Source organism: Heterocephalus glaber, unplaced genomic scaffold, assembly GCF_053883595.1.
Source record: "Heterocephalus glaber isolate CG9 unplaced genomic scaffold, H.glaber_assembly_v1.0 deba00001481, whole genome shotgun sequence".
Lineage (NCBI taxonomy): Eukaryota > Metazoa > Chordata > Mammalia > Rodentia > Bathyergidae > Heterocephalus > Heterocephalus glaber.
In genome coordinates, this window is record NW_028258317.1 from 2463060 (window position 1) to 2490204 (window position 27145).

At 42.8% G+C, this 27145-nt stretch overlaps 1 protein-coding gene across 4 annotated transcripts in view; it reads left to right on the forward strand.

Annotated features, from left to right (window-relative positions):
- Positions 1 to 27145, forward strand: part of Epb41l4b (erythrocyte membrane protein band 4.1 like 4B) — a 139823-nt gene that overhangs the window by 90360 nt on the left and 22318 nt on the right. For all 4 annotated transcript variants that reach the window (XM_013073431.3, XM_013073432.3, XM_004848147.3 and 1 more), the window contains exons 16-20: positions 10242 to 10447; positions 12474 to 12592; positions 16575 to 16700; positions 21073 to 21140; positions 23994 to 24092. In XM_013073431.3, the coding sequence (XP_012928885.1) occupies positions 10242 to 10447; positions 12474 to 12592; positions 16575 to 16700; positions 21073 to 21140; positions 23994 to 24092 (618 nt within the window). The remainder of the gene's footprint in view (positions 1 to 10241; positions 10448 to 12473; positions 12593 to 16574; positions 16701 to 21072; positions 21141 to 23993; positions 24093 to 27145) is intronic.

Below are 27145 nucleotides of genomic sequence, written 5' to 3' on the forward strand. Positions count from 1 at the left end.
GCAATGCAATGTCATTTGGCATGAAAAACAGCACAGGGTCAAGTTACTTAGGTTCAAATCTCAGCTCTGCCATCTACTACCTATGTGACTTTGGAAGAATTATTTAGTCTTTTTGTGACCATTTCCTGTCTATAAAATAAGGATGATAATTGTCCTTTCTTCAAATAGTTGTGAGGATTACACAAGTTTAACTATTGGCACAGTGCTAAGCACTCAGAAATGTTAGCCCCACCTCGGCCCATAAATATTTAAAAGACATGAGTAAAGCACAGTGTTCAGTCAGAAGGTAGACTCCGGGTGACACTGTTGTAAAAACACAGTACTTAGGTGTTCTGATAAGAGCCACAGTTCCAGGTGAAGGGACGGAATGAATAGGGACCACAGGCAGGGCTTCCCAGCCTTTTCTGGTCTTTGGCAACACAGAAAGTGAACTGTTTACATAGTGCTCATAGGAAACAAGGCAGCTTGAGGCTCCAGGCTCCCCAGGTCCTGACCACTCAATCCGAGGAGGATCAGGAGAATGTGTGGTTCAGTGTGTTTGCAACTGCTTTGGGGCCCATTAGTTGGGAAGCTCTACTGAGATAATGTACTTGTTAGCATTTTCTTTGCCTTATTGAAGTTAGTGTTGACCATATTCCATGGTCTTTTGTTACAGTAATCTATACACATGGTATAGTAATTCCACTTAGCTAAAATAGTTATATGGTTAATGATCTTCCGGTATTTTATCAAGAAACAACTTCAAACTTTTCACTTTCTGTAATGTCTTTCTCTTTTTTGGAAATGTGGAAGATAACTCATGTCAATATTTGATACCTTCTAGCTGACCTCTTTCCTACTCATTTTGGTCTTGTAAGATTAATAAAATTGGTATTATAGAATGTAGTTTATACCCACAGGCAAAGTAAGTTTTAAAAAATGAGCCTTAGACTTAAGAAATCTTACCTTAGCTGGGCATGTGGTACATGCCTATCATTAATCCTAGCATTCTGGGAGGCTAAGGCAGAAGGATCGCAGGTTCAAGCCCAACCTGGGCAGCAACTTAGTAATTTAGTGAGACCCTGTCTTAAAATAAAAAAGGGCTGGAGATGTAGTTTAGTGTGAAAGCTCTGGGTTCCATCCCCAGTACTGCAAACCAAACGAAGACATCTTACCTCAGACTATGTCTCTATAAACATGTTGGAAGAGCAGGTACCTCTCAAAGGTAGCTTTACTTCTAGGTGAAAATGGTGAAAAGGAAGAGCTAAATTATTTTTGCAAAGTCACCAGAAAGACTGAAAAGACGAGCATCTGTCCCTGTGATGGGAGGAGGAGGTGAGGAGTGGAGGGGAAAGATGAGGGATGTTATATTTGTAGAGACTCCCTTATAAAGAAGGTTTGGGGTAGTGAAAAAGCATTTCCTATCTAAGAAACTTCATTTTCCTCTTGATGATGTCTCCTGCCTCCTACTTTTTCCAGGTAGATAATTTTTCTGGAGGGAGAAGGCAGAAATGATAGGAGTTCATAATTTTGCTGCTCTTTATCATTTGTTAGTGCCTTATCATTGAGAGACTACTCCTATTTGTTGGTTTCCTTCCTTTGTTCTTAATTATTTTTAACAAGGTTCTCCTGTGATTGAGTCTTCCTAGCACATCTTGTTAGCTTCCTTTCCTAGTGGATTCCTTTTTAAAATATGATGGCTAGGGCCGGGGATTTAGCTCAGTGGTTTCGCCACCTGCTGCGCAAGCGCAAGGACCCAAGTTCGATCCCCGGTACCAAAAATGAAAAAACAAACAAAATATGATGGCTCAAGTCTGCAAAAGAACACAGAGTGGAACTCTTGTGTTTATGTATAATAAATTCCCACAGACTACTGAAATAACAAAAATTTCACCTTTTGGCTGTACTCATGCTAGTTACCAATAACTGACATGAAGATGATGCTTTAAAAAATTTTAAATAAAAACTGGAAAAATACATTAACTTAATGAATGTAGTTTGATATATATATCTTCCCAAAGGGCTCATCAGCTTTTTTTTAAAAAACTATAACTGCCTGTTTAACACGTTCCTACCAGCTTGAACCACTGGTGGTATATGCATGACTGTCTCATCAAGCATTTTCTTGATGCCTCAGTTCCAATGGGGCATATGGCACTGTCCCCATAGGCTCAAAGTGAAACCTGAACCAGTTTGTCCCAGACAGGCTTCTCTGGAGTTTGGGAACTTGGGTGCTACTGTGTGGGCTGCTTAGGCCACTGTATGGTTCTGCCTCCATGGCCCTCACCATGGGAGTTAAGATAGGTGGCACGAACAGGAGAGAGAGTAACTTGAGGCACAGGCAGCACCTGGTACCTGTGCAGCAGAGCAGTCTAGACAAGATGCTGGGGGCTTCAGCGGAAGGATGTTCACTGTGTTTACCTAAGCAAATTGTCAAGCTGGCATGAAACCCATGGGGACCTTTCAGCCACCCAGACACTTGGCATTCTGTGAAAAGCAGAGCCTCTGTTGATTTCTTGGCCTGCCTGGCTGGTGATTTGGTTGTATGAAAGGTAGAAGAAACAAACACTGCAGGTATTGCAGTTAATTCTGGGAAGCAAGGAAGACTGGGTTAGAAAAATGCATTAAGTGAGAAGGTCCTGGGAAGAAAATGACCCTAACATGTTGGAATCATTAATGTGAAATGAGTAGAATTCAGCATTTAATCTTCCATGTCTTTTAACCTTTAAAATATCAGATTAAAGAAAATACCAAAGCAAGACTATTTGTCATGTGGGCTATGAAGATAGCACAGATAATCTGGAAGAGGAAGGCTTTTAGAGGCCTCTCCAATAAACCCGTAATTTAAAGCAGCGTTTTAAAGAGAAGGAAGGTAGAACATGTGATCAAAACAAAGGGGCACAAAGCTTTTTTTTAAAGAGCCTTAAAGTTTTATAGATGCATAGTTTAGAGCAAAAGCTTTAGCAATGTTGTGGCAGAGCCATTCTTGAGGGTGGTATGTGACTTTAATGGGACAGAAGTGGGCCTACTTAACTTCTGTTTATTTTTTTTTATCTTTTCCAACAAGGAATATATGAACTGCAGAATATAATGAGAACAAAGAGAAGGAAATTGAAGTCCAAGATAAGAGAGTAGTCAGAAGATATCTTACTGCCTTGTGATTAGTTCAAGTCTCATAGGCTCAGAAAAATGCCTCCCTGAATAGTGAGAAAATTTGCCCTCCTCACTGCCGAGTCAGCATTTGGTGCCCTTTGAAAAGCCACAGAGTCTTGGGGAAATGCCAGAGGAGAAGGCAGGAAAATGAGTTTCCAAAACCACATTGATAAGCTTAATGGTGATACCAAGGAAAGTTTGAGGACAAGGTCTTCTTAATGCACCTAGAAAAGGAAGCAGTGTTCACTGAGGAACAGCACAAGTCTGCTCAGGATTAAGTCATGCTAATCTTTCAAGATTCCTAGAGAGCTAAGAATAAAAGGACTGTCTAACTTGAAAAGTGGAGTTTGTCAGGAACTACATTTAATATTGAAACACTAGGGAGTCTACAAACTTCAGAACTAAGATAAAGATAACTGCTCATATTCAGTATCATCCTGGAGGTTTCACCAGTGCAATAAGCCAAGAAAACAAAATAAGAAATAAATACTGGAAAGGAAAAACAAATTTCATAAGACTGTCTTCTTAAAATCTAAGTGAATTTCCACTAATAAGAGAGTTCAGCAAAGTGGCCAGAATTAGAAATATTCTAAAGTCAGTAGCTTTGTGTATATAATCATTAAAAATTTGGGAAAATGTAATAATATCTAACTTTCAATTGTGACAAAACTGAAAAATACCTAGGAATGAAGTTATTAAGATATATTTCACATCCTAATAGAAAGTTAAAACTTCTGATTGAAGGACATATAAAAAGTTCTAAATAAATGGAGAGAAATATCATGGTATTTATGAGTACATTCTTTCAAATTGTTCCAAAATATTTAATGTTTCAAAACATAATTCCAGTGGGAATTTTTGGTAGTAATGTGAATTCTAAAGTAACATGGAAGGCCAGGTACATAGTAATAGCCAGAAAGAAATGGAGGAAGAGGAAGAGAGGAGGAGGAGGAGGAGGAGGAGGGGAGAGGAAATGAGAGGAAGAAAAAGAAAGGAGAAAAACAAAGAAAAATGAATGATGTGGAAAAGAGAACAGATTTGTGATAGCAAATATTAAAGCATATATCAAAAGTAATTAAAGCAATCTGACAGTGGTTCAACAGTAGATAATGTGAAGAATCCAGAAACAGACTGGTTTATATTGTGTTTTAATCAGGAGTAATCAAGAAAACTGGTCTAGGCTTTTTTTCTTTTTTTTTTTTTTTGAGACAGCATCTCACTATGTAGCCCAGGCTGGCCTCAAACTCATGGTGATCCTCCCGCCTCAGCCTCCTGAGTGCTGAGATTACAGGCGCACACCACCATGTCCAGCTCATGCTCTAGGCATTTTTTACCAAGGGAATTTAATACAGGGAATTAGTTATGAGGGATAAAAGAACTAAGAAACTAAATTATTCAGCGAAGCAACCCAGAAATGAGCAACAACTAGAACCTGCTAATAATGACTCCTAAACCAGAGGGACAAAAGGACAAAGGACAGTGGCAGTGTTCTGGCACCTAGGAGCTGGGGTTCTTAGGATAAGAATGAGTTTTTCCTTTGGGAATAGTGAAACAGTTCGTTTTCATCTCACTGAGAAAAAATTGTAACTCTGCCTCACAATAAACACCTAAATCCCTAATGAGCTCGTAATCCAAATGTGAAGAATGAAGAGAGAACACTAGGAAGCACCTTCTGCTGCTCACAGTGAGCAGCGGCCAGTCCTCTCACCAGCTGGTGTGTTTTGTCAGCTCCAGGACGTGGCACTCGGGGTACCCTCTGCCGGAGATGCCCAGGGCACCCCCACCCCCAACCCACTCTGAGTTATCCCTCAAGACCTCACTTGCTTCAAACATCTCTAGCTCAGGAGTTCTTCGTCTTTGACTCCTCCCCAAGCTGGGCTGAGCACCCCTCCCCTGAGCACCCACACTGAAGCATCACTGAGCTCCTTGAGGCAAAGACATCTCATCTGTCCTTACTCCAATCTTGACACAGTGCCTAGCGCAAGACCTGGCACTTGAGTATTTATCCAATGCACTGAGACTTAATTCTGTTCTCAGTCTGACCTGTATTAGTTGAGCATCTGCTATGTGCTTAGGACTTTCCTTACAGCAGAGGACACAAAAGCATATGAGGTAACGGTCTCTGTTCCTACAGGGCTTACTGTATGGTTGGGAATCAAGATGCAGTCTCAAGGATGTCTCAGCCAGTGGATTCAGGGGAGGACTTGGGTTTTCCTGCTGAGCACATTGGCTGCCTTAAATAGAAGTCGAGACAGATGGGAAGATGCAGCAGATGGGCAGCACTTGGGGCAGCTAGCAGAGAGGTGGGAGTCCTGGATTGCATCCCAGGCTCAGCCAGTTTCCGGCTGCATGACCTGCTCACCCCGCTCCCCATCGTGCGGCCGTATGCCAGAGGAGGAGGGTGGACCCGCAGCAGTTCTCAGCCCTGGCCGCAGGTTGGATCTAGACACAGTTGACTGTGTAATTGTTCTGGAGTAGAGCTTGGGCGTTGATATTTTTTCATAGTCTTCCCTGGTGATTTTTTGAATTAACTTTATTAAGAAAGCTATTTCATACAGCTCACCAATTTAAAGTGTACAATTCAGTGTTTTTTAGTATTTTCACAAAGCTGTGCAAACCATGACGACAGTCTAATTTTGAAACATTTTTATTCCTCCTAAAAGAAACTCAGTACCATTCACAGTCACTCCCTGCTCATTTCCTCCCATCCTCCTGAGTCCTAGGTAACCAGTGATCTGACTTCTGTCTGTTCTAAACATTTCACATAAATGGAAGCATGCCACACATGGCCTTTTGTGTCTGACTTCTTTCATGGAGAATAATATTTTCATTTCTTCTTGTGACTAGATAATTTCCCACTGTATGGATATACCACATTTTGTTTATCTATTCTCCAATTAGTAGGCATGTGGGTTCTATCTGCCTTTTGGTGATTTGAATTGTGCTGCTCTGAACATTCATGTACCAGTCTTTGCCTGGACATGTTTTCATTTCTCTCGGGTTTCTATCTAGGAGTGGGATTACTGGGCCAAATGGTAATTCTGTATAATTCTTTGGGGGAACTACCAGGCTGTTTTCTGTATTGGCTGTACCATTTGCATTCCATCCAGGAGTATACAGGGACTCCTCTAGTGATATGATTTCATCCAGAGCTTAAAGTCACGAAACTGAAGAATATCTTTTGGGCTCCATTTCTGAAATTGTGTGATTTCCTATCCAAGACGAGATCCCCTGGGCTGATCCCCAAAGCCCAGGCCTCCCAGAACTTGGCTGAGGTGTGGAATGTATGGCTTCTCAGTGCACCCTGGTCACTCAACCTTTTTATTGAGAGGAACCCTGTGTTCCAGCTTGGGTCCCTCCCTCCCTCTGTCCTTGCCCTGAGCTGGTCACATTCTAGAAATACCACAATTCAGCATGTAGCACATTTTGTTTGAACACATGTGTTGGGCAGGCTGAGATTCCAGGCTCAGGGTGGGGAAAGGCTCTGGTTGGAGCATGCATGTGATTAAGCAGGGCTGGAAGAACCCCTGCCACCACCTTGGTTTTGCAGAGATGAACCCAATCCCAGCAATGAAGTCCCCTAGGACACAGGCCCAGTGGGAACATTAGCTTCTCCTAAGTTGGAGGCAAAATGGGAGCCAGGGCTTCCCCTAAGAAAAGGGAAGAGAAGACTTTAGACCAGGTTTAATTCTCACTATGCATTTACTAATACAGATCATTACTCATCTTCCCTAGGCCCCAATGTCAGTGTGGCATCAGCAGTATCCTTGCAGGATAGCTTGAAAATAAAACATTAAAATGCCTGGTATAGCGGTAAGCATATATCAGCCCCATCTTCTATGCCACTTTCCTTCTCTTCTGTCAGCTTACAGAAGTAGAGGCTGAAGCCTGCATATCCCCTCCTCTGCCACCCACTCTGAAACCAGGACCTGGGACCCATTCTCCAGAATGCCAGAACTTTCATGAGTTTCAGTCTCTGGTGATAGTGGACCCAAAGCTGACCTAATCCCCTGAGCCTTACCCAGTGTCCCTGTGGCTCATGGGCTGCTTTGTGCTCTTGGATCTTGTAGAGTGGGCTTGAATGTCTCTGCAGTTAGCAGAGCAGATGTACAACCTCTTAGAGCCACTTATGTCATAGTCTGTGTGAAGGGCACTCTTAGGAGTCTGCAGGGAGCAATCTAAAGGCCATGAGAAATGTCCTCAGTGGATGCACAGCCTTCCAAAATTCCAGGTTAGAATCTTCTTGATGGTCCCAGTGTGTACAAGCTGAGATCACCCCCAGGCCATTCTACTGCCCGCTTGGGAATCTCTGCACTTCTAGAGACCCTTTACTTGGCCAGTTTCCTGAATCTAGCCTCAGACAGCTTCTGTGACCCTTGCCTATTTCTCTTCCCATTTTTCTCTTTCTTAATCTCTCCCTTAAGTAGCTGTAAAATGAAAGTCACCCATACATATATTACTTGCCATATCAAATGTAATTTCTTACTGACCGAAAATACATATGAATGTATATGTACAGTATGCATATCTATAATTCTATGTTACTGTTTGACTTCACTCTGGGTTTCCTTGGAATGAAAAAAAAAATCACATGCCTTTAACTCGGAAAGACAAGTACATGATACTATAAGTACCAAGTCTGTGGCAGGCATCACTAATCAATCACCACCCTGAGCCAGGCGCAACCTCAGAAGCCTCCTCCATCTTGCTCTCTGGGCAGAGTGAGGATCAGTTGGAGCTGGCATCAGAGATAGTGTCTATTTGCCATCCTTTCAAGCTATTACTCAGAGCTTTCCAAGTCCACTTCCAGCCTTGAATGTATGCCAGATTTCTGCTACAAGCCATCTTTCCCTTTGAGTGTTGACTCTCACACTCATCGAAACCCATCTACAGTTCAGTCATGTCAAGGAAGCCCTCATTCTCCACCTCCTTTTTGTGTTAATGACATTTCATAAATGTTTGCCTTGTGCTCTAGTCTAAAAAACTTGGGAGTTATCTGACCCCTCTTCCATCTCCATGTTCTCCATTTTCCCAATCCAGCCAATACACCTGTCCTGTCCCTCCCTTCCTTTCAGTGTTTTTCTGATCTGTCCCTCCTGCCTAGACAGGTTAGTCAGTGCCCATGCAGACCTGTAATAGGCTGACAGTAGTGAGAAAGAAAGGAGGGGAAGAAGAGCCTTGGGAGGTCCTTGCCAGTCGTCCCAGGCAAAGGGCATTTTCTCTCTTCTGAGCTCCCTATCTCTGCACCTCCATAGGTCAAATGTTATTTTTCAAACGTATTTGAGGGACAGGAAAACAATGTTAACAGGCTTTGGAGTCCACAGAACTGCTGTCAAATCTCAGCTTCCTCCCTCCCTCCCACCCTTCCTCCGTGTCTTCCTTCCTTCTTCCCTTCCTTCCTCAGATACTTATGAAGCACCTACTATGTATCCAGCGAAGGTCTGAATATCGATAAAATTGAATATTTTAGGTAAAATATCTAGCACAGAGCCTGGAGCATAGCCAGATAAATGTCAGGAGAAAGGATGACTCTCAAATCCAGAAATCTGCGCAACAGTCACCCAGCTGACTTCATGTTCTGGAGAGGAAGTGAGGTCTAGTGTGACTGGCCAAGATTCTGCTGCAAGGCAGGGCAGGAGTACGACCAGAGTGCTGGTGTTTCAGCTCCAACTCGGTGCTCGGTGCTCGTCGCTGCCTCCGTGGAAAGGGGGGGCGTCCCAGATACCCCTCAGGTGGGAGAGGTGAGGATGGAGCATAGTCCCAGGAGCCAAAATCATGCCTTCTTTCACTTTTCACTTTTTACACACACATGCACATGCACATGCACATGCGCGCGCACACACACACAATATAAGACTGTCCGTGGGCAAAGGGAGAATGGAAGATCCAGCTCTTGAGGCAGCGTGGGGACAAGCAGTGCCTTTTCTTCTGGAGTCTGTCCTGCTTTTGCAGCAGAGTCTTCTGGGTACCTCCTTCCCAGTGTCCCCAAGGGACAGGCCCACAAACCCTGCTGACACTATTTCGGGACACCCCAGAGAGCAGCCGGCACCCTTTCCATGGTGCCTTGTTGCCCACATGATGACCCGGCATGTTTAGCTCTCCATGGCCAGCCCTGGCTTGTCTTCTCCTGCTCACCTCCTGCTGTGCACCTCTTCCCGCTCTCTCTTCCAGGCAGCCTGCCATTCTAACCACATTCCTTTGCTCCTGCTGTACCTTAGGCCTGTGACAGCTGTTTACCTTTTCTACCTGAAATTCCACACACACCCCCACACAGAAAACCTCAATAACAAACTGACACTGATTTAGAGCATGTGGGTTATAAATCAGAGAAATCCAACTACCCCGATCAGCCAACGCATTCTCCAAACCTCAGAAAATCAAAAAGCACAGTGGTAGTATTAGCTTCAGGTGTTGCCAGATCTAGGCACTCAGACGATACCACTAGTTTTTTCTCTTACACCTACCTTTAACCTCTGTTCATCTTTTCTGTCTTTGAACATTGGCTTCATCCCCACAGATACCACTTCTTTATGTCCAGAGAAGATGGTCACAAGAAGCCTCAATTTATATCGTCCTTATAGCCACAACCGGCTTATTCCTTGTGCCAGTGGAATTAAGAGGTGTAGCAGTAATGTTAACAGGGGCTTTCTGCTTGTTGGGATGGACAGAAATTTCTCATTTGTAATGTGATCAAAGGGTGGCTTAAAATTATTTGTTGTTATTTTAATTTTTCCTCCCATTTAGAGAATGTCTTTTTTTTTTTTTTGGTACCAGGGATTGAACTCAGGTACTTGTGCATGTGAGGCAGGCAGCAGAACCACTGAGCTAAAACCCCAGGCAAGAATGTCTTTTTTTAAAAAAATAGAAATTATTTTATTCCATTTCAAAGATAGGAATTTTTTAAGGTACAAGGTGTGATGTCTCTAATATATTCAAATTGTCATTTTTCTTTCTTTGCGTACAGAGTGCCCATTGTTCTGTATTTTAAATGGGGATCTGTTTATTGAACCAAAATCTCTTGGTGTTGGATACTTAGGGCACATCTTTGTGCACACAGGACCATCAAGACATTTTTCCATTCCTAAATCTTGACTTTGTCGCCATCACAGCTACCCACTCCCCTCCCCAGTGCTCAGCCCCTCAGACCGGCTGCCCTTTGGCATCGAGGAGAATGGGGGCCTGCCATTCCCCCCGAAAGCTTCGGGAAGGCACCACCACCAGCATCATCACCACACCAACTATGGCCTCTCGCTGACCCTGGAGAACAAGGAGGGGCCTCTGAGGTCCCCGAACTCCAGCAGCAAGTCCCTTACAAGTGAGTCGGGAGGAGGGGGCTGCCTGAGGTGGGGGAGCAATGCTGCAAGAAGAGTGGTTTCCCTGGCACTCAGGGCAGACCCTTCCTGGGCAGCTTGGAGGGATGGGGACGTCTTGCCCAGGTTTGGGCAAGAGTGGACAAGGGCCGGATGCATTTAGGCAGGCACCATCTAGAAATTACAGCTTTCCAGCAAGCTCTGTGTCAACTCTCAGGGTAACGTATCCCTCCCTACCTCATTTCCCAGCAGCATTCTGCCATCACAGGACCCAGCTCTGGCTCAAGCCATGGAAAAGGGAAAGAGGGAGGGAGGTTAGTGGTTAGAGTTTCTGCTATCCTAATAAGAGCAAAACGTGTTCTGTGCCCTTTCTGACATCCGCTCATGAGTGTAAGGAGGCATTGAGTAGATCAGGTTGGCTCTCGATATTGTCCCAGTAAGAAGCTACAAGAATAGAGAGTCAACAGAAACGTTGTGAGCAAATGAGATTGAGTGCCATGGTATTTGTAAAATCTAATAAAAATCTGGGCGTGGGTTTTGTATGTGTGATTTTATTTTAGAAACTCACTTTTATTGCATTTTACCCAATAATTTATCTCTGATAGAACTGGTTCTTTGTCACATGGTTTGAGAAGCACTGAGATAGAGGTCAGGGTTATGGGGGCTTTGATGCCAATTCTTGCTGTGGAGCCAAGTGCCCTCTCTGATTCTTGAGTTCGGGTGTCAAAATGACCGTCAAGTAATCCTCCAGTGCCAATGTTGTATGCGTCTCCGCTGGCAAAACAGGATGAGCTATTCTGCCATCACCTGTAGACCATGGGGAACAATTCTGAGGTGGCTGAACAAAAAACAGCAACTCATAACCCACTTGATATAAAGAATCTGAACTCTACATCCTCATCTTTCCCCACACTGCCCTCTCCAGGTCCCTGCCTCGTCTTTCATATCTGAATAATTTTCCCAGCCTCATAGCGGGGCACTTGCTCCTGTGTAGTCTGCATCTACAAGCTGTCAAAGTCAGCTTTCACACAAAGCTCTGTCCAGGTGTCTTATGGCCCTCGATAGTTCTTCCCCATCCTGGTGAAAGCCCACACTTCTGAACGTGACCACATGTAGATTGTCATGGCCTGGCTGCTGCCATGGTCCCCAGCTGTCCACACCCCTAAGCACCCTCTAGCTACAGAGAACTATTGTCCGCACGCCACCTCCTGTGCTGGTGCCAGCTCTGTCCTTTGCAACTGTGTTCCCTCTGTCTGGAATGCTTTTTTCTGCCCTAGTGAGCTCCTATACATCCCTTAGAAGCCAGCTCATGTGTTATCAGTGAAGCAATCCGCATCACCCCTCCAGCATTCCAGGAGTTGGAGTTCTTTCTTTCTAGCTACTGTACAATTAAAAATATTCTCGTTTTTAATTTGGGATATCTCTGTGTGCACCTGTCTGCCCTTTACACTGGAGTTGTGTCTCATTCACCTCTTTATCCAGCTCGCCAGATCCCAATTGCAAATAATACTTAGCACAAGTTTTATTATGTAATGAGTATTTAATATTTAATACATATTAATGAGTCAATTCAAGCTACAGAGAGGAATGGTGGCAAACTAATCCAAAGTAGTACAAAAATCAAAATTAATGAATTTTATTGTAGAAATATAACATGGTTTTTAAGGGCATATTTATGGGCCGATTATCCTGAACATTAATCTTTCCAGTTTGCACAGTACTGTTCCATATTCAAAGCCTTTGTACGTGAATAACCTCACTTAATATTTGCAGCAGCTCTGGAAGATAAGTATTTCATTTTTATATTAAAATGGCTCAGAGAGGTAGAGCAACTTACCGAGGGCCACCCAGGTAATAGGTGGGGGAGTTGGGCCTTGAGGCCTTGATCTCAGCCTCACACCCAGTCAAGCTGGAGGAAGAAAAGGGGGCCAGAAAATGTGCTGGGAGTCGGGCCTTGGAAGGTCCCCTTATTTTCTGTACCCATCTGCCCTTTCAATCTTTCTGTATTCACTTCCCCCTCCCGCTTTGTAGAACTGAGTCCAGGAGCACCTGCCCTGTTCAGCGAGGCTGCAGCCCATCTGAAGAAGCTGGAACTAGAAACGGTGAAAGTTGCTGGACCCTGGCCTGCTCTGCACATCAACATAAACAAGGTACTAAGGGCTGGGTGCTGCAAGGAGCACGTACTTGGTGCTCATGACAAACCAGTGATTATCTCCCTGGCTTGCCTCCTAAACCATGTACCTGTGTCCAGGAGGAATTTCTCCTCCATTTTTTAAATATTTCTACTCCAGCTATCTTCTAGGAGCAAAATTTCACTTCCCTTCTTGTTGGGTGGATTACAGTGGTAGGCATTGCCTAGTACCTCACATGCCCCCTGGATTGATCTTCTTTCTCTTAGACACTTGGCTTTCAACTTTTCTTCCACAACACACATGATCAATGGTTTGAATGGGGGCTAAGCCAGATTGTGACAAATTCCCAAGCTACTCTATAAGGAAATGCAGCATATTGTGCAGCAAAGCACTCAAGCTCTATAGTAGTTTGCAGTTGCCATGACTACTGGTATGACATTGAAGGTAGTGGCTTGCTTGGGTGATGACATACCTCAGCAACTGTGGTGCTGGAGCATTTTCCTGGAGCTCAAGCTGTGACTTCCCTCCTTTCTCCACTCTAAGAAATGCATCAAGGGGTTGGGGGTGTCACTCAGTGCCACACACTGCTGAGCATGTGCAAGGCCTTGGGCTCAGTCCCCAGCAAGTAAGCTACAATGGTGTGATTATACAGGGAACTTTGACTGTGTCCTAAAACATAAGCAAATGATTCCTTATCATTAATAAAGCATTTCTTGAACAGATATCACTGGGTATCAATGATGCCACAGTTGGGAACCACTGGCTTGGGTGACTTTGAACGTTTTTTCCCAGTTTTAAGGATGGAGCATCTTCTGATTCTTCTGAGGTTTAAATAACCTCTTGTTCTTAATTTAATGATGAAAAATCATGTTTGCAACCCAGTTCCAAAGTTGTTCCCAAAATTATCACAGGAATTGAAGTCTTATCAGATTTTAAATGTGTAAACAATTTGTGTCAACAATCTAAATATGCATGTGATCATTTCTTTATCCCCAAATGACATCGTCAAACAGATGGCCCAGTTCCAACTATCATAATATCAAAGCCCAATTTTCATTTGTTTGTAAATCATTTGTTTTTAAATCTGTATTTCCATATTGAACGATAAAGTAAATTTTCACAGTACAAACTGAACATAAAATGTAAAATATGGTCATTCAAAAGACAGAAAGCATATGCTTGGGGGCATCCTTCATGCTGGAACTGTGGTCTTGTAATCTCCCAAAGAGTTGCCTTTTAAACAAACAAATAAGAAAATTCATCCAATGATGTACCAATTTCCCCAAATTTATATTGGCCTTTACCTAAGTCACTTCATACAATTGAACATTATTGTCCTTGCTTTGTCCAGATGGAACAAGAACAAGTCAGCTTGAATTTTATGTCCAAAAATCAGTTTAGAATTACTAAATTAAAGGGGAAAAATCAATGCTGAATGGCCATTCTTTTCTTATTTTAGTAGCATTCCATTTTTTAAAGTAGGATTTTGGTCATTACTGTCAGTATAAACTATATTCCCTTAAGCAGTTGTCAAAAACCTCAAATGGGCTTTATAACTAATTTAATTCCTAGATCCCAGTGCATTACTCCAAAGAAATTAAACCTAATTAAAAATTAACTCTTCATACATCAATAAAAACATCCATTCAAGTATGGAACAAATATCTAAATGATTTATAAATATGAGATGAATTCCACCTGTCAAAATAAACAAGTTATAAATAAGTTAGTAGTAGCCTAAAGGAAAAAATTAAGTCCTTCAGGATAGTGGATCTGGTCAACTGATCCAGTTCCTTAAGCTGAGCTTAATGGCTTAGCATCATTAGTATCCTTCTATCTGATGTAATTTTTGTTACATTTTCTTTTCTAACCAAAGAATGTAGCATGAAAATGCTATTCATATGTTTTGTCACTTGAATATCCTAAAAATCTTGTGACGAAGGAAACAGAGTGGTTAATGGCACCTAGTATGGTTGAATGGTTAAGAGCTCTGGCTTGGAAGTCAACCAACATCAGTATTCCTGGGTATGAATTTTACCTTCTCTGTGTTTTTGGGCAAGTGACTTCCCCTCTCCGCTTTGTTTTTCTCATCGTAAAGTGGAGATTATAATATTCTCTCCAGATCATACAAACCTTTCATCTTTTATTAAAATGGGCATAATAATATAACTACCTCCAAATGGGATGGAAAAATGAGAGGATTTAGTGAGACGTGCATATGAAACATGTGGTCAGTGGCTGGCCCACAGGAAGCTCAAAGTAAATGTTAACCAGTAGGGGTTGGTACATGCTGGCCAAAAGCTCCACCCCTGAGTTACACCCTCAACCCTTTTTCTTTGTTTTCTTTGTTTCTCACTAAGTTGCCTAAACTGGCCTCTAATAGCTGGATTAGGTGTGTGCTATCACTTCCAGCTTTGTTTTTAACATCATCACCTTTTTTTTTCAATACTGAGGCTCAAACCCAACATCCCCAGCCATCCCTCCACCTTTTAAAAATAATGCTAGTAAGGGAAAGCTGAGATTAAAAGCCAAGTCTTCTGCCTGTCTCTTTGGTGTTATATGACATTGCTGAGGGCCGGGGATCTAGCTCAGTGGTTCTGCCACCTGCCTCGCCAGCGCAAGGACCCAAGTTCAATCCCTGGTACCAAAAAAAAAAAAAAAAAGAAAAAAGAAATTGCTGAGCTCTGTTTGCTCTACCAAATGCTCCTCTATGTGTTTTAAGGCCCACTGGAAAACTATATTCCATGTCCTCTTTTCTTTATTAAATGATGTATCTAGCCAATTTCCCTATATTTCCTCTATGGCTTTCATAATATTCCTACAATGGGGACTGTGCTGAGATGCTCAATAGGACTTTTGTTTTAATGAATAGGATTAATTTCAGAACTTGAAGAATTTGAGGGCTTTAGAAGATTTTATTCTTGTCCTACTACATGGAGGTGGACATGCTACATTCAGTCCTGATATTTCTGGATTGACTTCTAGTAATCATATAGTGCCTTTCTTATTATACACATATCTCTTCTGATAGTAAGTGTATATCATCATAATCATCTTGGTGGATGTTTATTGGATACTTCACTCTACATCTGGCCCCATATTTGCACTGAGATATGCAGTGACCACAACAGTGCACTTAGCAATGAGTCGTTATTTCCCCAAAGTAGCATGTGTGTCATCAAAGATGATTTCAGGTTACATGCTTGGATGAGTATTTTTAATAGTTATGTAAATACCATCATGTCTATTAGAATAAATATAATAATTACAGAGCTTATAATTTCAAAGATATTATTGCTTTGAACATGACTGAAGTAGGAATATGTTGTCCCAGGGTAATCCACTTTAACTAGGTCATATAAATTTTAGGTACCTTTTCAGTTAACACACAGGAGGTGGTAAAAATAGTGAAGATGGCACCAAATTATTGAAGTCCAAGACATTATCTACAATAAGGTAACAGGGGCCAGGGGTATAGCTCAGTGGTAGACTTAGCATGCACAACACCCTGGGTTCAATTCCCAGCAAAATAAATAAATACAAATTCCTTGTTGAGATTCACAGTTCTGAGCAAGATTTATTGTAAAAATATTAATGAATATTTTTCAGTCTTTCTTTTGATCCTTAAGTTACAGGATTGGGTCTACGTCAGAGTTGACAGTTATGGGGGAAATAGCACTGGATTGGGTGTAAGGTAGTTGCAGGTTGATTCTTGCTTCTTCTACTGGCTCTCACTGCAAGATTCTGCAACTGTTCCTCTCTTAACCTTCACCTCAACTCCTGATGCATCGCCCCCAGCCTCACGAGGGAATGGAATGATGCCCTTGTGCATCTTCTGCAGAGGACAACACAGGCACAAAGCTAAGGAGCTTGTGGCACACTTGCCTATATCTTTAAATCTATGAGATATTTATAGCTGTAATTGTTGGGGAAAGTTAATATGTGTGTTTTCTTTTTTTCATTTTTTACCATCTGTTCCCTATCTTTTGCTTTATCTCAGGCTGAAGAAAAGAAAGTTGCTGAGAAAACACTGCAGACCCCGCTCCTGCCTTCCCCAGTGGCAGACCATGTGAAATGTAACATCCTGAAAGCACAGCTAGAGAATGCCTCCCGGGCCAGTGCCCAGGTATGCAGCCTAGGTGTTCTGACTCTACCTTACAGGGCACCCTTGATGCCCAAAAAAGCACTGGGCACTGGATCAGTGGGTCCAGATCTAGAGACAGAAGCTCACCTTGGTACGTAAGCCAAGGTTTTCATATGAAGACTTAACTGGGGTATAGTTATTAACTAGGTAAGTGAAAGAGCATAGAGACAATTGGACAGCAGTGGTTCTCACACATTAGCATGCACACAAATGTACAGAAACCTGGTGCATTGGCAGAGACCAGCAGGCTGGCATGAGGCTGATGAATCTGCATTTGCACCTGCTTGGAGGATGCCACTATAGGTAACATTACTCTAAGAGACGTGCAGTAGCCCATAGGAAGCAGGCCTCATCTGTACAGCTGAGGAAACAATGATGCCCTGAATAGTAAAATGTTGTCATTAGAGAAAAATCACTGTGAACATGGAGCTTACACTTCTGAGCAAGAGACCCCGTGGTGGTGCTGGTGTCTCTGAGCTCGAGGAGACACCCCATGTGGCATGGCCAGACACTTCAAGGAGGGGCATCAGCTGGCTAGTGCTGTGTCTGAGGTGGACACAGTGATGCTGAATCTGCCAAATGTTGGAAATCTGTAAAGCAGAGTCAACTGGGAGCACCTGTCACTGCCTGGGTGAAGAAGTCAGGCTGGTGACACCCAGGAGCAGGAAGCAGATAGGAAGGAGTAGGTCTGTTCCCACTAGTGCCCCCTACTGATGGGTCCTGGCATGAGGCCAGCTGGCAAAGCATTTACTGAGTTTACTGGTTCTCATTCCCACCTCCATCCAGATGTTCCGAGGGTGAATTTGGAGATGAGAAGTGAGAGGTCAGAAACTGCTATAAATTCTCTCACTTGGCACCCATAGCAGATACTACTGGTTTGAAGTAGTGACCACTACACTTTCCTGTAAGGTCAGACCAAGGCACAATTGAGACCACTGAGGCAGGTAAAGTCTAAGCAACATGCAATGAGTTTATTGCCATCTGGGTGCAGATGGGCCAAGGTCGAGAAGGCCGTTGGCACTGAGAGGAGGGCGCTCGTGGTTATATGGAGCATTTTAGGTAGGGGAGGGGGCACTGCTCAAGAGGGTGGAAAATTTGAGAGTCCCATGGGTGATGGGGCTGGAGCTGGCTGATAAAACAGGCCATTGGTGAGAGCAGAAGGGTCGCGGCTGGCTTCCTGTTATCTCTGTGCTCCTGTGGATGCCAGTAGTGGGTCTGCTTGGCTGGGGGTCCAACTTGGGGGACCTGTCATTTCCCTGTAACCCTAAATACAGTCTCAGAATCATTTTCTTTTCTTTTTTTTAAGAGTAGGAAAGATTTATTGAGAGATAGCTCCTGAGAGACAAGTGGGGACCCAAAAGTGGGTTGCAGCAGAGGCCCCTTTTCAGGAGTAATTTATACAGCAAAGTCACAATATGGATACAACACGGGTCAAACTACAGTCAACCTGTAGGATTACAAGTATAGCCACTTCCCAGTAGGGAAGCAGATCACATAGCAAGGATACATGGAAAGGACAAAGCCATTTTGGGGAAGGGATGGGTCCAGATGCTCTGGTCACCCACCTGGGTGACTGATGTCTGTTTGAACTTAATGGATTGAGTGGTATCAATCACAATATAATCCCAAATTTTCATTCATCTCTTAGGGAAATATGCAAATCTGGCCACTGGGATTTTAATCTCAAGACCTTGCCTTCTTCAGATGCACCTCCAATCACATTTTTGATGTGTTCTCATCTTTTGTACTGACTCTCTTGAGAGCCTAGCCCTGTCTTCTGACTGCCTATTAATTTCTATCTAATTTAGCTGTCTGTGATATTCCCCCCTCTGAAGAGCTATCTCTAACTGTGGTTAGCAGAGAATGGGCATAGTTCAGAATCATTTTCTACAGTGTTCCAAGGAGAAAACACAAGTTCACTGAAGATGGCACTCAAGTAGAAAGCCATTTGCCATTATACCCTGCAAACAGTATATATAAAGCTACATTGTCCATGAGTTCATTAGAAAAATATATAACTATCTTTAGTCCATATCAACCTAGTATCTATGCTTATGTTGCTGTGCAAATATTTTTATATTATTGTGTCTACTTATGTATGTAGCAATCTGAATAATTTAAATCCTCCTAGAACATACTATGAAAAACAAGAGGAGGCTTACAAAATTTCTTCCATTTGGGGGTTGTGATGTAAACAGGGAGCAGTAAGGTATAGCACACAAGTCTGAACATTAGATGGTCTGAGTTTGAATCTTGATCTACCATTTATCAGCCATGTCACCTTACACGTGTTTGCTAAACTGTTTGAGTCTTGGTTTTCTCTGCAAAATGGGTATTACAGTTTATACCACTTTTAAGTTCTTGGGAAGCTTAAACAAGACTATCCATGTAAAGTACCTGACACAATCCATTGTCCTACCATTGTGGAGCTATGTATAATATCAATTGCAGATATGGTGTGATAAAGTTGATAGGCACACTGACCTTTTTGCAGGTAATGGTAGTAGTACTTCTTACCTGATGCTCAGATTAACTTCTCATTGCACTCAGTCATATCACAGTTGTAGTCTCGGTTCTCTTTGTCTTAATTCTACTCTCTTCATTGTTTTGAAGTATGCCATTTTGCCACTCTCATGGAGCAGACAAACCTGATACACACATCACTGTCTACAAAGACATTATCCACACTAGGAAGCTTTGTCATGTTCTCAGTGGCCCATGATGCATGCCGCACCTGTGGAGGACCTGGGTTTCTGCTTCAGTGAAGAAGTTCAATGTATTGGAGACACTTTATTTCTTAGAGTATCAAAAAAGATGAGAGATAAGTACAAAGAAAAGAAAATGTCCTTGCCGAACGGACGTAGTGGGAGGGCCTAAAGCAGGAAAGGAGAAGAGAGCTCATGAGTCAGAGCATTGTTTCCTAAGATTTTATAAGGAGCAAGAGTGCTACAGGATGCTTACTGATGATTTTGGAAATGCTGCTTACTGAACTTCCTAAACAGGAAGGAGTAGGCCTGTTAGCTACACATTAGCTTTTTATAGGCTCTGAGAAGTCCACAGGAAAGAAACCTGTTTTACTTTACTCCACACCTAAATTGGCTGCAGAACCCTTTGTAGAATAGTTCCCACTGTCATCTGTGGAATAGTGTTAATGGGACACAGAAATATGTTTTTGGGACTCCCTGATTTAGGATAGGCTTTTGGGGGGTGGCTGATTGATTTTGCAGTAAAAGAGATTGAACCCAGGAATTTTCATATGCTAGGCAAGCACTCTACCACTGAGCTATATCCCCAGCCCTGCCTTAAACTTGTGATCCTCCTGCCTCAGCCTCCTGAGTAACTGGGATTACAGGCATGAGCTACCGAGCCTAGTTCCTGGTTTAGTGCTTTGAGGGGTTGTGTTAGAAAGGCATTGGTGCGCTGACAGGAATTTAAGTGTTAATCCCCTGTTGACCTGGATGCAGGAGCCCAACAGGCCAACAGTGCTCTCTGTTATTGCTGGCTGCAAAAAAGGGTCAGGAAACAGGGCTGGTCCTTATGTGGACAAGCATAGTAGGCTAACAGTGCAGGGCCCACTAAGCCAGCATCCTTGAAATCTTTGCTCAACATGTACCTAGAAGAGAGACCAAGCTCTGTGCATGGCAATGTAGGTGTGAGGGTCACAGACTACTGCATTTCCCATTGGCCACCAGTGTGTGTTCTGCTGGCCTGGCTGGCTGAGTGGGTGTCTCCCACCACCCCTGCCATTCTTTGGGACTCACCAGAGGGAGGAAGACAAGGCTTCTATCAAAAATGAATGATGTAATTCCTCCCAAGCTTGTTATGCTATTGTGAAAGGACAGATTCCAAATTCTTTTGTAAACTGTAAGTACACTGTGAGGATGGAGCTGATTATTATTGTTGATCTAAAATGTGACTGAGGGATTAAGCTGTGGGCTTTTCTTTGCCCACACCATCCTTTTCTCATTCAAACATGAGCTGGCTCATAGCAGGTGCTTATTAAAAATATGAATATTGGCCCGGGGATTTAGCTCAGTGGTTCCGGCGCCTGCCTCGCAAGTGCAGGGTCCCGAGTTTGATCCCCGGCACACACACACAAAAAAATATGAATACAAAAATTGATTACCTTTAGATGATTGTGTTTTAATTTCCTTGGTGGGGAATGACTCAAGGAAACATTTTTTGATAATTTACATAAATACCAGAACAAGATTTACTATTGCCTGAATAATTGATGAATTACTTATTGGTCCACCTTCACATCTCCGTATCCTTTGAATGTAGGTGACTTGGAAATGTTTTTTCATGCCAAATGCTCAGTTTTTGCTCATCCAACTGTTTTTGTTTTAAACAGATAGGAAAGGAAGAATCAACATTTGTAAATATCAATAAGAAGTCAAGTCTTCCGGATGCTAATGTAAGGTCTGTTGCTTCTTGTTTGAATGGGGAAATGATACTCTATGTTGTCAACATTATCCTCAAAACATTGCTCGTGGGGGAATTGGCTGATAACATCACAGGAAAAATGAAACCAAGAGAATGTGAGCCCAAGGAAATCATCTTAAACAACTTCCTTTAATCCTCAAAAATGTTGCTTAGTCTCAATTTTAATATCGCTCCTGCTGTACTAATGAAGAACTCAGCACTTTGGGCTGTCCCCCGAGCATGTTCATCTGACCTTGTGCTCCTGCATCAAGCCTTTTAAAGACTAAGAACTGAGTCTCCTCCCAGCCCAGCTTCAGCTTGTTGCTCTTTCCTCAGCCTATGGATGTGGCCCTCATACTAAGCTCCTTGCCAGGCCTGGAACCACACCTGTTCGTGGAAGTTCCCAGGTCACTCCTGCTCCACCCCAAACCCAAAGAAAACCCTTCCTCCCCGGTCACATAGGCAGCAGAAACTCTCCTTGCCCTGCCCCAAGTGAGTAACAGCCTATAGATTATGGCAGCCCTATTTGCCACCTTCATGGCCCATGAACACCCACAGAGGCTCCTAGGGTAATATTTCTCCAAGGACCATGGCATCAGTCTCTTATTAAAAACACAGGCTCTTGGGCCTGGAATTTAGCTCAGTGGTTCCGGCACCTGCTTTGCAAGCACAAAGTCCTGAGTTCGATCCCTGGCACCAAAAAAAAAAAAAAAACAAAACACAGGTCCTTGGGTTCCACTCTAGACCTCTCAGGTTGTGGGTGGGTACAGGGTTGCGGGGGTGCAGGTAGGGATGGGAATCCACATTTTTAATAAGTACTCCAGGGATCTAGATCCACTGCCCTTGGGAATTTTTTTTTTTGGTACCAGGGATCGAACTCGGGACCTTGAGCTTGCAAGGCAGACACCAGAACCACGGAGCTAAATCTGCAGCCCTGAAATTCTTATACTTAATGCCCAAAAGAAAAGCTAACATTTCTCTATGTCATCTTAAAATTCCCAATCTATGTTCTTGGTATAAATGTGTCTTCCACTAGAGACATACACCCCTCTGGACTGTCTTAAAACTTCATTAAGACTGGGGTTTTAGCTTAGCAGTAAGGCACTTGCTTTGCACGCACAAGGCCTGGACTCCATCCCTAGCATTGAAAAAAGAAAAGAAAGAAAGAAAGAAGGAAAGAAAGAAAGAAAGAAAGAAAGAAAGAAAGAAAGAAAGAAAGAAAGAAAGAAGAGAAGAAAACTTGATTCATCTCTTGCCAGCCACCATGCTTCACCTGTTTTCCAATCTTGGCAAATGATATGTTACCTATTTCTTACCCAGGACTGAAATCTGGGAACCCTAGTTTTCTCCTGCCTTGTCCCCTCCCCTTACTTAATTAATCACCACATCCATTCAATTTGACTTTCATATTATCTCTCACACCCATCCCCTTCTTTTCAGGACCATAATCCTTGCCTGGTCCCAGCCTGTATTATCTCTCTTCCCGCATTACTGCTGGAACCCTCCTCTAAGGTGCTCCTGGTCTCCTCTCACCAATGCCCTCTTCATTTCTCTGAGGACCTTTCTAAAATACAGATCTGACGTGCCACTTACCTGCCTAAAACCTTTAGACGTTGCCTTCCGTGTAAACTCAGTGGCCTTAGGTCCTGGTGACCTGGCCCCTGCTTTCCCTCCATTCTGGAGCCCTTGCTCTTCCTCTGGGGCCTCCCCATCAGCAGTTCTGCTGCCCTGCCCTCAGCCAGGTCACCACTCTGTCTCCCAGCCTGGCGATCTTCCCTCCACCCAGTTAAGAGTGGATTCCACCACAGAGCTTTCCCACACACCAGCCCCTCCACCCAGGCACAGTTTTGTGTCTCTATGAGACTGAGTCCTTTCAGGGAGTTTGTTGGGTTTACCCTGGACTCCCTGCCTGAGGGAACCACAAGTGGGGCCCTACCCTTTGACTCCCATTCTTTATTTACTCATTCCTGTGTTTATGCAACAAACACTTATTAGGCACTAGCCACATATTTATCACACAATTAGCCAATGAATAGAAGAGTAAATGGAGGCCCAGAAGTATTAATTGACTTGCCGTGGGTCCCTTGCTGAGGGCCTTAACTTGTTTAGATGCCCCTTCAGTGCTGGAAGCTAATTACTGGTTTTTAAAGATGAAATTAGTCATAACCACTATAAACTTGTTAAAGCTTTACTATAACATCCCTGTTTTGAGTAGGGCCTATTAGTTAACTGGCATAAATGGTTGAGGAAAGGTAAGGATGAAATTTAATTTTTAACATTTATACATGTACATAGAATTAAAATATAGAGCAAGTCCTAAAGGCCTTCTGATTATGCATTTTTCACATGACATATACTATGGTTCTTCATTTCTTTAAAAATGTATTCTGTGCTGTGTTTAAAATAGCATGATCACCAGGTTATTGGAAGTAAAACCAACTTATCCACAGGTTTCTCTTCATTCATTTTACTGGCAGGACCTGGTTATAAACCAAACTCTTATATTATGGATGGGTTGGGTGGGTGGCTGTTTGGGGCAGAGCAATTTTACTTGGTACCCCAATTATATTTGCTTCCCCACTTGCTATATTTCCTTCTCTTTGAGTTCTGTTTGTTTATTTTTGGTTTTGGACTTCCCAGTCTTGGCACTGTGCCCGCCTCACAAGTGCAAGGTAGCTGGTATCAAAAAAAATTTAAAAATAAAATAGGTAGAGTGGAATGGGAAAAAAATATTGATTTCTTGCCTATCAATGTTACTAAGGTATAAATTACTGAGAAAAATGGTCTGTATTGCCAAAACAAGACTAAACTTTTTTGTCGGTGTTGTCCTGTTTTTTGGTATGTCTCTAGGAGTCCTATCCCTATTCGTGTGGAAACTGCCCAGCCGGCTGTGGAACAGCCAGAAATCAAGCCTCCCCGAGTGAGAAAGTTAACAAGACAATATAGTTTGTGAGTTCTGTACTGCAAGTTTTTAAATTCTAACAACTACAGTGACGCTACATAATTTGGTTCTAATTTCTTAGCCCTGCGGACCATTGCCAGAGAGCCATCCCCCAAATTCCCTTTATTTCCAGTTTAGGGCATGATGGGACCAGGCCTTTTTTCTTGAAAACATTGCATCGTTGGCATGTGTACTCCTTGCTGATTGCTGGATAGCATACTGCTCCGAAACAGTCCACTCTTATCACCTCCCAGTTGCTGGAGGCTGGGAGCCTGGCATGGCTTACTGGCTCTTCTATGTCAGGGTCTCTTATAAGGCTGTGTTCAAGGTGTCATTGAGGGCTGTGGTCACATCTGAAGCTTTACTTGTGCAGTTACTGTTCTTCAAGGACTGTTGGCCCAAAGTCCCCCTCAGTTAGTTGTCACCTAGACCTGTCTGGCTTTCTCTATCAGAGAAAACCTATGAGAAGAGCCAAAGAAGACTGGCAGTCTTTTGTAATCTAAATACAGCCACGACATCCGTTACTTCTGCCATATTCTTTTCATTAGAAGCAAGTCACAAAGTCTAGTTCATACTCAAAAGGAGGAATTCAAGAGAGCATGAATACTAGGACAGGGATCATTCAAGGGAATAGCAGAGGCGGCCTCCCATGGCATATTAGTATAATGGTAGCATGGTCATTGACAGAGCCAGAGCTAACCACAGAACTATATATAAGACCAGTGACCACCTAGTTCTGCTCAGCTTAGCTTAGCAAAATCTCCTGGCCTTCGTGGATACTGAACTGTTTTAGGCACTGTCAGGGAATAGTCAAGTGACTTTGGCAATTTCTATCCAAAGATTCACAATATATTGTAGGCAATAGGGCTGGGGATTTAGCTCAGTGGTTCTGCTACTTGCCTCACAAGCACAAGGTCCCGAGTTCAATCCCCGGTACCGAAAAAGTGTATCCAGGCAACATCAGAGTTGTAAATAAGAAGATAGATAAGTGCTATAGTAAAGGTAATGGTGGTATTAGTCATAGTTGTAGTACTGATCACAAAGACAGTTCCCATTTCTTGACTTAGACTATGGCCCCGGCACTGAGCCTTAATGGCTAATTGGTCAGAGAGCTGTAGGGGGGTCTCTGGATACAGAGGGCTCTGAAGTTCAATAGGCTTCTATTAGAGCCATGACTGGTTTACAGATCTTGGGAAATTTATTCTTTGAGCTGCTGTTTCCCCACCTGTAAAATAGGTGATACCAGATATCTACCTCTGAGAAATGTTATGAGGTTTAACATGTGACAGTGTGGGTAAAGTTCCTAGTAGGGGACCTGGCCACAGGATGTGCTCCTCTTCCTTCCTTCTCTAGGACCTGGAAGTTCCTGAAAAAGGTCAAGTTTAGGGGGTTCCCAGGGTACAAAATGTAGGACAGGGACTGTACTGCCAGGTGCACTTCTGAAACTGCCACCTCAGACCTGCCATCCACACCTTGTGAACGGAGGAAAGGGCATGTGTGCAGTCCTAAGGGGCAGACACATCCCGCTTCATTACCCTTAATTTCCAGACAGGATAGTGGGTACATTTCTTAGGAAAGTTGCAATGAATAGATTCAAATAATTAAGAATCCTCAAGATCTCTGGGGGACAAATTAAACCATGAAAATCTGCCTCCCCATGGACAAGGCTGGCAGGATTTGCTTTTTATATATTTTGAAACTTAAAATGTTATCATCACCCTTTTGGGATATGTAATCAGTTTGAAATAATGATGAACTGATAGGTGGCTTGGAAGGAAAGAAAATTTCAGTCACCAAATTGGCTCTTTTAAGAAAACCTTTTTCAAACCTCTCACTTAAATATGTGTTTCTTAAGCTGTCTCCAAATATTCTGCTTTGAAAAATCAAAGAATGACAGCATTTCCCCATTAGTAGAAAATAGCAAAATTAATGGATAGGATTTTTGCAGTGCTGACCTCTCTGTGGGAGGTCAAAACTCTCTCTCACCCCCAAATCCAAGTCCTGAATATCAGCCCATGGTGGCAGGTCAGACGTCTCCCTCATGGTGACTTCCTGTCTAATGTCATTTTGTTCCTGGGTCATATGATTCTGTCAGGGAGGTTCTAAGACCAGAGCTATTTGGTCCCAACTCTTTCCCTGTAACCAATTTATTATACCCAAGGAACAGCTGCTGTTAGGCCACAGAAGGGGCCATTATACCTTTGGGTCAGAACAGTGGGTTTCATTTACTAACTTACAGAAAGCCACTCAAAATAATATGCTTTGATTTGGAGGTTCTGCAAAAAGTTAAACATACTATTACCGTAGGACCCAGCAACTATATATACTCCTAGGTAAAATTTCAGTCCGAAAGAATTGAAATCAGTTAGCCAAACAAATATTTGTCCATCCATGTTTCTAACAGCATTATTCACAATAGCCAAAAGATAAAGGCAACCTAAGTATCTATCAACAGACGAATGGATAAGAAATACAAGGTATCCATAATTTGAATATTTTTCGCCATAAAAAAGCAATGGAATTTTGATATATGCCATGACATGGTTGGTCCTGGAAAGGACATTGTGGATGAAATGAACCAGATCCAGAAGGACATGCATTGAATGATTGCATTTCTATGAAGTACCTGGAATAGGTGAATTCATGGAGGCAGAAAGGAAACTTTATGATATCAGAGGCCATGGGGAGTGGCCATGGACAACTATTGTTAAATAACAATACATACATAGTTTCTGTTGGAGTTGATGAAAGGTTTTGGGGATAGATAGTGGTGATGGTTATACAATGTGATGAATGTATTTAATACTGCCGAATTGTGCACTTACAAATGGTTAAAATGATAAATATCATGTTATATATACTTTACCACAATTAAAGAACACAAACCCTGGCAAGTGATAGAAAATCCACCCCAAATGTGCTTTAGAAGAAAGCCAGTGTATTGGGCACCTGGTGCACATCTGTTGGGGAAGCCTCAACCCCACTCTGACCTCTCTTCCTCCCCAGCTCCCTGCATGCCCCACCGCATGTGTATAATTGTAATGAACAGAGCTTCATGTGC